At 39.2% G+C, this 12,154-nt stretch overlaps 1 protein-coding gene across 2 annotated transcripts in view; it reads right to left on the reverse strand.

Moving 5' to 3' along the window:
* Nucleotides 1–2,895: 2,895 nt before the first annotated feature.
* The window catches only part of mmp16b (matrix metallopeptidase 16b (membrane-inserted)), a 39,828-nt gene continuing 30,569 nt past the window's right edge, over nt 2,896–12,154 (reverse strand). For both annotated transcript variants that reach the window (XM_084411001.1, XM_084411002.1), the window contains exons 5-10: nt 10,162–10,323; nt 8,761–8,978; nt 8,549–8,687; nt 7,440–7,590; nt 7,210–7,325; nt 2,896–4,750 (exon numbers count right to left, since the gene is read on the reverse strand). In XM_084411001.1, the coding sequence (XP_084267127.1) occupies nt 4,383–4,750; nt 7,210–7,325; nt 7,440–7,590; nt 8,549–8,687; nt 8,761–8,978; nt 10,162–10,323 (1,154 nt within the window). In that variant the 3' untranslated portion in view covers nt 2,896–4,382. The remainder of the gene's footprint in view (nt 4,751–7,209; nt 7,326–7,439; nt 7,591–8,548; nt 8,688–8,760; nt 8,979–10,161; nt 10,324–12,154) is intronic.

The following is a 12,154-nucleotide window of genomic DNA, read 5'->3' on the forward strand; positions in this document are numbered from 1 at the left end:
CATACCATTATCCCTCCTCCACCAAACATTGCCATTTGAAAAATGCAGTCAGGCAGGTAACATTTCCCCCAAACCCATACTCACCCATCAGACTGCCAAACTGAGAAGCGTGTTTTGTCAATGTTTCCACTGCTCCTATGGCAGCATGCTTTACGCCACACCATCCAACGCTTCGCATTGTACTTGTTGATGTGAGACTTGCATGCAGCTGCTCGGCCATGGAAACCTATTACATAAAGCTCCCGCCGCACCGTTTTTGTGCTGATATTAATGCCAGTGGAAGTTTGGAACTCTTCAGCGATGGAATCAGAAGAGCGCTGGTGACTTTAACGCACCATGCGCATCAGCACTCAGTGACCCCGCACTGTGACTTAATGTGATCTTCGACTTCATGGCTGAGTTAATGCTGTTCCTAAATGCTTCCACTTTCCAATTATACCACTTACAGTTGACCGAATATATAGCAGGGATGAAATTTCATGAACTGACTAATTGCAAAGTTGGCAACCAATCACAGTACCACGCTTGCATTCACTGAGCTCTTCGGAACGACCTATTTTTTTCACAAATGCATTTCAAGGTTACGGACCTAGATGAATGATCCCACGACCATCACAGTGCCAATGGTTTTCTTTCCAGTGTTCACACACTAACCTTTTCCTTTTAGAGTGAACCTCAGTGCTTAAATTTCTTCTGAGATGCAGTGAACCAGGCAGGACCTGCAATCTGCTCTCTACCAGATTCATTTAAATTACATACTCTGTTTTACATTGCACAGAACTTCACACTGAATGGAAGTCATGAGTGTGACCTATTTTACAGTCACTGCATTTCAGGGTGAGGTGAGCAAAGGGGTGGAGGAACATAATCCATCAGCGTAGCTAGTTATTATATTAGATTGGGTATATTTGCCCTGTTGCACTGCAATATTGTGCAGATACTACACTGCCCTTTTTTAAATAGGCAGTGTAGTATCTGCACAATATTGTAGTGCAACAGAGCGAATACAAATATCCTGCTCAAAAGTTATATATAAATAGTTAAAGAGTGAGCAACAGAGACTTCTTTCATAAACATAATAAAACTTATCGAGGCCAAAACCTTACTGAAGTTCCCCCATTACAATATAAACTTGTGACATTAGAGAGACAATATTTTCACGAGTCAACACTATTATTTAATATATAATTGTTTAATTATATCATCCAAACAACCTTTCATGAATCTCAGTGATAAATTACATGTTAATGTCTTATGGTTGCCTGATACATTTTGTTAACTTCTTCATTAGAGTTCACAAGATTCACACGCCACATCTTAGATATCTTATTATTGACATACTGCATAATTTGCCTTTCATGTCCGTAATAAAGACACTACATGAGATATATATACAGCATGTTCAGATACGCATCCAAGTGACCTCAAAGGTAGAATGGGGCATATTCTTGAGATGTTCTTCTGGTAATAATGAAAACAACAGTTCACACATGGAAATTCATGTTCCCGTCTCAGTATTGTTCAACTGGATGGCTGATGCTGATGGCATGGTGAGAAACACCATAGTCCATTATAGATCAGTTCTTAAAAGAAAAGATAAAACAAGACATGTGACAATATTCACCACTTCCAAGAAACACTCAAAAAGGAATATAAAACAGCAACATTTGATGTGTTCAGTCACAGATATATATGCTCTGAGAATGATCATGCTAACAAATATTTTCACATGGTCATCATTAAGCAGTAAAGCTATTCCTCTGATTGCAGTATCTTAGTTTCCTTTTAGCGGTGCAACAAATGCTATTTTACCCAAACCCATGCCTGAAAAGAGCATTTTATGACACTCAAGCGTGGACTTTACCAGATAAACATTGGGTGTTTGCAAGGCAGCACTGTAATAATTAACTTCACACAAAAAGTTAACTTCTCATTTTCTGATTGGTAAATCACAGCATTGTAATCTGTACTGTAATGGACTATGTTTTCTTAGCAGAAGCTACAGCTACATAAAGGTACATTTATAAAATAATTTCAACTCAAATCAATATTTTTTTCTGTCACAAAAAAGTGACTTGTGTATTAATAATAATGATAAATGGATTGGACTGTTTTCTGCATTAATAGGCATCCTGCATCCTGATTGACCCATTATTGGCATCATTTTGCATACTGTACACCAGTGTTGGGGAAAGTTACTTTTAAAAGTAATGTGTTACAATATTGTTTTACTCCCTAAAAAAAGTAACTAATTGCATTACTTAGTTACTTTTAATGGGAAGTAATGTTACACTACTCTTGCATTACTGTGTCTCACCTGTGCAGGGCTTGCTCTTTTTTTTTAAGTAAAATTTTTGGGCAAAAGTGAAATTCACACCTGTACAGTAGAGGGCACAGCTCAAACAAACCTTTCATCTGTGCTGCCATTCTGGATTGGGGAAGGATACACTCAATAAATAGGGAAAGAAAGTGGTAACACTTTATTTTCAGGTGACGTAGATACATGTTACTACATGTACTTTCTATAGTAATAACAGTACATTATTCATAATTACAAGTAACTATCCCTAAACCAAACCCTAACTCTATAGTTAGTACATGTAGTTAATTAATATTACTCAGTACTTATTTGAATAAGTACAATGTAACTACGGCAAAAAAAAAGTGTAACCAAAAAAGTAACTTGCGTTACTTATTTGAACAATTTTCTTGTTTTTGTTGTAAATTTAAAAGTAATGTGTTACTTTACTCGTTACTTGAAAAAAGTAATCTGTTTATGTAACTCACGTTACTTGTAATGTGTTACCCTCAACACTGCTGTACGCATGCTGCCCTATTTTTCTAACTACGTGTACTCTGTACGCTCATGTCGCACATTTTTTACCTTTTTTTTTTGCACTATTAGATGGTCTATAAGGTGCCGACACTGTCTGAAGAAGAATCGGAAGAGAAAAAACAACAACAGCAACAAACCACTGGAAACCACGAAAACAATGCTGGTGTTGACAAGCACATGTGTGAGTGAATAAAGAGATACCAGGCCTCACCTCTGAGTTTAAAAGATACAAAGAAATGTAATCAATCATAACTTCCGTTAAGAAATAGCACAGGCACACAACAAAGATCAAACTTTCTAGTGTGCCTGTGTCGAACCGCCTTGCTATCAAATGGAATATAGCTATACGATCAGCTGTACGCATATGCTAAGTGCGCGCGTCTAAACCGAAGTGGACTTTACACTGCAAAGACAAACTTACATTACAGGTTGTTTTTCGAAGACAGCCAACAGAAGATTCATACAGTAAGTGTCTCTGATGCAGCATTTCCTTCACTGAACCAAAGCCAAAAGTTAAGCTTACCCAAAACCTTAACACTATTCTCTTGCTGCCTTGCAAGCACAAGTATTTTCTTCAGAGAATGCAAATATAGCTAATTTCAGTAGTTTTTATTGATAATCTATTGATTCTTAAGAGCATCAGGAAGGTTAATTTGGAATTTCTGCTAAACGGCATCCTTCCGCTTAATAAACTCTCTACGATTTGATTGGAAGCACTTACCAAAAGTCAAATTTTCTATGCTGTGGTTTGAAGTCTGGAAAAAATGCAGCAGTACAGAACATGGACGGCAACCATACACTCAATTTCAATTACATTTTTCAACAGTTAGCGGCACTTTATATCGTACTGCAAGTTCCCATTGGTCAGCAGAGCGTCAAAAGAACAGTGACGAACAAATGAAGAAATGGAAAGGGGTCGCATTCACACAGGCACATGTACACTAACATACAGAAAAATAAACTCAATATGTGATTAAGGCATTCGACGAAATATTGCATGTAGCCCCAATGTTATATGTCAAGGCCCTTTCTGATTTCCAAGCAAACAGATCCCATATATTCTGCAGATGAATGCAGCTGAATGGAACTCAAATAATGATCGATAATCCAGTCATCTCAGGATATCCCATGTGAATGAAGCAATCCTCTTTGGACACTAAGGGCATATTTGGTTTGGGTATTAGTTTTTCAACACAAGCAAGTATTTCGGAGTGACAGGTGATTTCGCATGTTATATGGAGTATCGAGATCAGCAGTCTGAAGATAAATAATTCTTGAGTCAATTGAAAAGTTGATAATTATGGTTTGTAGAGTACGAGTTCACTCCAGCACAGGACTCTGGGAACCAAAATGGCCGCCCAAAGCCACACAGAGTTCCAAAACCATACAAAAACAACACATTGCCACCTTCAAAGGCTGACTATGGGAGAAGGAAGTTGGCATGCTGTCCATTTATGCCGTCCTTCACTTCTGCCAATTACTTTGACCTTTGAGGAGATTTTTAAGACGGAAATAGTTTTATCAGTGGGAGTGGGACCTCAATTTCTCAGACCCACTCCTGCATGGATCTCTTGCAGTACAGTATGTGGCGCTGCGTGTCCTTCCTCTTGAAGCGGAACACGGTGTAAAGCAACACCATCATGCACAGGGCCAGGACACAGGGGATGGCAATGGCCACCGCTTTCTCCGCTCCACCGCTGCTCTCCAGCTTCAGCACGATATCAACGTCATCATCGTGGTCATATTGAGGCGGTTCCTCTTCTTGTGGGGAGCTCCAGTCCCAGTCGGGGTCGGTGGGCAAACCGTCGCAGCCCATAAAATCCCGCAGGATAGACCTGGGGTAGCCTTGCTCCACTCTCAGCCGCTGGTTGTTGAACTTCCAATACTCCTTCCCCTTGTAGAAGTATGTGAATCCTTAGGGAGTAAGGAAGACAGCTCATATTGAACCACACATAATGGAAAACATAACCATATGATATTTTTAGAAATTTCAACCAATCAGTCATTGCTTGTACAATGATTTGGGGTAATAAAAGAATGTAATTAGAAGTCAGTTATATGTTACTATAATTATAGGCCTATTATATTATATTATATTAAAGCCGCTTTAGACCGCGCTTAAATGGACAAAACACAATAAATAATGCCAAAATGCCCATTTTGTCAAGTATCCTTGCAAGCAGTTAAATGAAGTCTTAAATGTACTTAAAGAGTTGTGTGAAAACGGATGCGTGTCAGATCCGCATTATGTGTGGCTGGTCTTAAAGTGACAGCAGCCTAATAAACCTGCCACTGTGATGTCTGTCATTAATGTTAATCAACGAACAAAAGACTTGTTCAAAAGACAAAAAACTGCCCTTGACTGAATAACACAGCTGTGAAGTATTTTATAACTTTATTCAATTTCTGTATATATCCTACCTGTTAAACCTACCTGAAAACCTTAAAGCACTGTTTACAAGGTTACATTGGTCAAAAACAATGAAAAGAATAACTTGTTGTGCATTTTGACAGGGCAAGTAACAATCTGAACTGGTCTGACTGGGCCAATAGAAAAAGTTGAACCCTAATATATTGAAGGGCACAGGTAAATGTGCCATTTATTAATGGGTTGATGTGAAGATTGTTTTAAGTTCATTTAAATTAAAAGTTGTCATATTATTTAAAGCCTAAAAAAATTCTAAAATGATAGCTTTCAATTATACTGTAATGCTGAGTGCCTATAATTAAAGGCTAAAATAGAGAGAGAGAAAAATCTACTTCAAAGAGTAGAATTACATCAGTAGCAGTATTGGTATCAGTGATACTGGCCTTCTTTGCGAACTTATTACAATATAAAATATATTAAAAACTTTTGTGATTAATTACAGAAAATACGTCTAATTAGTTAATTTTTTTGATCGATTGACAGCATTATTATATATTTGAAATGAAAATTTAACATGATTTTTAGACTGTACCATGGTATTCAAAGAGCACCATTGTGTTATCAGATTTGACAATAGTGGTAAACCACAAAAAAAGACCATTCAAATTAAAGTAAAACAAAGGTATACATTTAGTAAAAAGCTACCAAACCTTTTTTGAAGGTCCCATTTGGCAACTATTGGTTCAATTATGAGGAAGTAGAAGTAGAAGTTGAAGTTATAAATCACCCAAATGCTGCCTAGAACTAGTTGTTCGTTAAAAAACTCCAAGAGATTGTTGAGAGAAGCCACACTGAGGCCAATTATCACACCGAAGGAGCTCAGAGATCAGGTGAGGTCAGGTGACTACTTGCACAGAATACAGACATCATACACAAGTTTTAAGAAACTTTTTATCTTCTGCCAGTTGTCACCAACACAAAGTCTGAAGCTCAGCACCTCAGAGTGAGCCAATTACTTAAACCCTGCGCCTCTAAGGGGATTCTAGGGGTGGAAAGAGTTTCCAAAAGACAAGTCTACATTCAGGTCTCTCAACAAAATATTTAAATGTGGGGTAAGGTGACCAGACGTCCGTTTTCTGGGTACTGTCCCAGTTTTCTTGGTCGCACGCCGCTATTTTAGCCTTGATAAACTGAACCCAGATGAGAGCAGAGCATTATGGTTATAAGGTACTACTTACATGCTAACTATTCATGTTAAAGTAAAACTGTTTGTATAAAACATTTAAATGTTTAAAAGTTCCACATTCAAGACACATACATCTTAACACAGTGGTGAAAATACACCTGATATAAATTAATAATAATAATAATAATAATAAACACACTAAACAATTGTATTTTGAAGAATGCACGTACTTTGTGCTTAATATGAGCCTAAAGTGCAAAATAATAAGCCTAATTAGCCTTAGATTTTAGCCAATGATCCATTTCCAAAAGCACAAATATAAAATAACCTTTGAAAAGTTAAAAAGATTTCATTATTGTATATAGTATATGTTTATTGTTTGGTATTTTTCATTGTGTGATTTTTGGTGAAATGTATTAAAACCAGTTAGACCTGCAAACATCATAATAATTAATAATAATTATAATAATAATTATTATTATTGAACTAGGAAATGTCCCCGGTTTTATAAATCTTAATGTGTGGATTTAGTTAAGCAAAACATAATATTTCACTTTGTAATAAAATATATATATATATAAAAAATAATATTGTTTGGCCTTTTTCCAGTTTTACTTAGAAGCGTATAAAATGCAAGCATACTCAAACTTGCATCACCCACATAAAAAGTCATATCTCAGTGTGTCTGAGCATTATGTGCAAACCACCAGACCATGGCACCAATGAAAACGCAATTATGGCACTTACAATGATTCATTTTGATTTCCAGTTTTATTACAAGGCACTGCACAGTTAGCTGGGATCATTTCAGTGTCTTACCATTGGCTTTGTCCACAAAGGCTCCCTGTGGAGAGTCTGGGATGCCTTTCCACACAGTAATAGGTTTTGGATATCCAGGGTCCATGGTCCTCATGTCCTCATTGTACCTCCAATACCTGTAACAGTAAACAGAGAAAGAAAAATCGGTCTCGGACGTTATGGAACAATCCAGTGAAGGGGGTATCCACTGGGTCCCATTGTACACTGTGCCTGGAAGCTATAAAACTGACCTATCGCCTTTGAAGAAGTAGGTTTTGGCCACATCTTCCCACCAAACAGCTGTTTCAATGCTCTGCGTAGGCATTCCATTGCCAAAAAGAGAAATGTCCTGAGGATATGTGGGCTGCAGAGTTGTATCCTTAAACACCCAGAACCGGTTGCCTTCAGAAATACGGAGAAATGGAAAAGATTGACCAAAGTGTTTAAATAAATGGTATCGTCTTCTCATAATAATAATACTTTGAATACTAGTAAAACTGATGACAATTATGGCTGCTTTATAAGAATGTTTCCACCACGGAATAAAAAAGTAAAAAAGTTTGTGTCTCACAATTCTGATGCTTTTTCTTGCAATTGTGAGTTTATATCTCACAATTCTGAGAAAAAAAAGAGGTCAGAATTACAGGGTTTAATTGATGTCGCAATTGTGAGATATAAAACTTCTGACTTTTCAGAATTTGAGCAATTCTGACTTTATTTCTTAGAATTGCAAGTTTATATCTCGCAATTTTCTCTCAGAGTTGTGAGATATAAACTCGCAATTGTGTTATAAAGTCTGAATTGCGAGATATAAACTCTGAATTCTGAGAAAAAACTCAGAAATATAACAAAATACAAATTTCTAAATTTATACCTAACTAATAGTTCTTAACTCAATTTGTTAGCAATCACATCATTATCTAGATAGCGCAGCTGATTGGTTGCGGTGGCATCAGCAGCCAATGAGCTTGCCTCTCATCATTCAAATACTTGGCATTGTTTGCTGTTAACAGTCTGCAGCGCGCTTCAGAAACCCTCCACCTTCCCCAGCTCCACCTGTATAGATCTGCTATGGGGGTTATTTCATGTATGTTACATGTGCAACAGCAGCAGCATGTTTTACTTGTTCACAGCAATGTCTGTGAATGTATTTACTGTAGCAAGTCTCGGTACTTGCTCTGCAGCAGCAGCAGCGTAGCAGATCTATTCCGCCAATACATTAACATTGCCCCATCCATTACCTTGGCAGAAACAAGCTTCCACAGTTTTAATAGACCCTGAAAGCTGAGGCCTTTCCTTCACATATTCACGTCTATATTTAGGCTGTAAGATTTAAAAGTCAGAAGGAGAAACATCTTACCTTTAAAGAAGACAAATCTCCCCTCGCTGTTTTCGTAGACAGCATCGATCTTGGGAGGCAGACCTCTCCAGAAGTAGCTTATTTGCATTGGGTATCCAGGCACCACAGAATTATCTCGCACCCTCCAGAACCACTGATCCTAATAAGAGCGCACTGGTGTTAGGAAACTTTATATGGCACTAATTCTCTGTGAAGCTGTTCATTAGTCATACCTTGAAGACAAACAGCTCCTGTCGTAGGATTGCCAGAGTGTTGAATCCTCCGTCGCAGATGTTGGGTTTGGAGTTGGGGTGGGCAGGTTTGGACTTCTGCGGAGGGCGATGAGGGCGACCCTGGCGGTCCTGCTTTCGAGGGTCAGTCGGTGGGTGCAGGCGAGGAGGCGTAGCGGTCGTGAGCAATCGTGTTGGCTGAGGGTTTTTGTCTGGAGGACCTGCAGAAGTAATGAAGAATTCAAATCACAAATAAGAAAAGGAAAAACTCTTTTCAAAATCTAGATGAAAACACATGTGGCAAATAAATGTACACTTTGTATTTCATGTAGTTGTGAAAAACTATTATACCATTTTCAAGAAATGTAATGACTTAACCATTAGCACTGTGCCCCCTATACTCTCATTCACTATTCCCTACATTACTCCACTAATAGAGTTCACTTGAAGGAGTGAATGAAAACAAGTGATTGAATTTGGACACTGAGTGCACAGGACAGGCTTCTGCTTTTGCATAGTTTGTTCTAGTTTGTCTACAAAAAGGATATGCTTGTTTCGTATGCCACTTAAAGGGATGGTTCAGAGTAAAATCAACCTAGGGTCCTTCGCACCATGACCTCGAGCCAAACACCCAAGCCCAGAAGCCTTTTTTCCCTTGGTCGAACATCATTAAAGTTAGAGCTTATTTAGAGATATCAGCCGAATGGCTTAGTGCAGGCGCTAATGGAACCTAGGCTGTATCTTGTAAATTACCCCACTAATAATACCCAGAATGGTACCAAACTTCTACAGTAGTACAAATAGGTTCTGTCCTCATAAAACGAGGCATTGGAAAGTTTGTAATTACATCAGGAGTTTATTTAAATAACACTTGCCTGATGGCTAATGCTACCACTAACCCGGACGTCGAGGTCACTTCAGTGATTAGGGAAAAGCACGTAAAAGTCCTGGCAGAAAGCGATGCATAAGGATGTAGTGTAACGACGGCCAGTTCCAGGAATGCACTAATATTTTGTTGGTAGTGCCAGTTTGCAACAATTATTAGTTAACACTAAGTTGTCAACACTTCGGAAAAAATAATAATTCGTCATTACACTACATCCTTAAGCATCGCTTTCTGCCCTTTAAAATTCTGTTAAATCCTTGAAAGTTTAGTAACAAAATACAAATTAAAACTTTTTGTTTTTAGTGTGTTGATATGTGGTTGTTCGGGTAGTATGGTTGTTGCTAGGCTGCTCTTATTGGTTGAAAGGTAATTGCTTACTGGTCTAAATCAAATAAGCCCACCACCATGTTTTTATAATAACCTGGGCAGCATGCCTCGGATATGGAGAAATGTGTCCTAGCGATTGTAAAAGAAAAAACTAATTGTAATAGTAATGCTGTAAACAGGTTTAAACGCACCATATATTTTCTGGATGCCCTGGAGATCATCATGAGGCAGTTTGAAGCTCTCAGTGTCCATATACTGATAGAATGGAGCCATTATAGCCGTAGGATCATTCGAATGTTCCAATCCCAAAGCATGACCAAGCTCGTGGACCGCCACAAGGAACAAGTCATTACCTAAGGAGTAGAAAACAACAGTGAAAATACAATACACAGGATTTGCTTTGTTGTAGTAGTTGTTGTTGTTGTTTTGTCATGCTTGTGTTCTTATTTATGAAAAGTATCAGGCATTATGACTCACTAGTACAAGTGCTTGACCTGAGATCCATCTTAATGTTGTAATGTGCAAGTGTACGGTGTGTGTGGGCATGACAGAAACAGTAGCTTTGGAAACAGAATGCAAAACAGTTCCCACATTGCTTTAAATCATACAACTAAACTGGAAATATTTTCCATCCTGAACTAATGATGAATGAAAATGTTATGCAAGATATCCTTCTCAGCAAAAATATTGTCTTGAATGTTCACTTGTGGTATAAGTAAAATATTAAAAGTATGTTTTTGAAAACTGTACTGGAAGATAATAATATAAATAAAATAAAGTGTATTTTCAAAAAGAGACACACTTTGTAATTGTCAGGATACAGGCAAGGAGACAGAGGTAAGTGAATCCAAACACAGCTTTATTCAAGTTGACAAGAGTGCAAGGTGAGTATTCAGTGAGTTCAAGTGCAGATCCAGTGAAGATCACTCGGTGCGGGTCAGAAAGCAGGTAAGCATGTTAACTTCAGGTTTGTTGATATCAAGCTGTCACAGTTCATTGATACTTGTCTTTTCTCTTTCAGATGCAGTCGATAGCAAGCAAGCTCGGAGGAAACACTGGAAACTCGGGAGAACACAGGATCACAGGCAACATGGAATCGAACAGGATTTCTGGAGACAGCAGAACAATGACACAGAGGTTAGTGTTGCAGGTAAGTATACGTTACGTCTCGGAATCTTGATGCATCAGAGGCTCAGGAGACAACGGATCATGGTCTGTTCCTGTTGGAGGCTTGACAATGAACTGAGGTATTGGTGAGTGTTTTATAGTGCTTGTGATGAGGTTGCTGATGATGAACAGGTGCGGGTGATTAGTAATCCAGGGAGAGTGATCGTTGTGTGGTGGATGGGACCGAGCTTGATTGGTCCCTGACATTACCCCCCCCCTCCAGCGTCCGCGCCAGCGGACCTTGGACCCCGACGTCGTGGGGGTCTTCCTCGAGGTCATGGTGCAGGCTTCCCAGGATGCTGATCATGAAACTCAGAGAGCAGATTGGGATCAAGGATATCATTACGAGGTACCCAACATCTCTCTTCCGGTCCGTAACCCTCCCAATCCACCAGGTACTCGAGTCGACCACCCCGACGTCGGGAGTCCAATATCTCCTTTACTGTGTAAATGGGCTCGACTTCAATGGCCGGTATCGGGGGGTTGTCGTCAGGGACCGGATCTGCAGAGGGAACAGGTACAGGTAAGTGATGGGGTTTTAGGAGAGAGACATGGAATGTGGGGTGGATGCGGTACTGAGCTGGAAGACAGGGTTGTTGTAGGCGGATACTGTATCTTCTGGTACATAGATCTTACCAGCGGGACACTCTGGAGGACCAGGGAAACGCTGTGATAATTCGAGGAGTTGTTCGTCGAGGTCCCACTGGATGGGATTAACAAATAATTTTGCTGGTAGGATTGATTCAGGTTCTTCCTGGGATGCTTCAGGGGCATGGAGACGTGACAGGGCATCTGCTCTGATGTTCTTTGAGCCTGGACGGTAAGATATCTGGAAATGGAAACGAGTAAAGAATAGAGCCCATCTAGCTTGACGTGGGTTGAGTCTCTTGGCTTCCTTCAAATATTGGAGGTTTTTGTGGTCTGTGAGGACGATGAACGGATGCTTAGCCCCCTCAAGCCAGTGCCTCCATTCTTCCAGGGCAAGCTTAACGGCCAGGAGTTCTCGGTTGTCAATGT

Source organism: Rutilus rutilus (genome assembly GCF_951802725.1).
Source record: "Rutilus rutilus genome assembly, chromosome: 6".
Taxonomy (NCBI): domain Eukaryota; kingdom Metazoa; phylum Chordata; class Actinopteri; order Cypriniformes; family Leuciscidae; genus Rutilus; species Rutilus rutilus.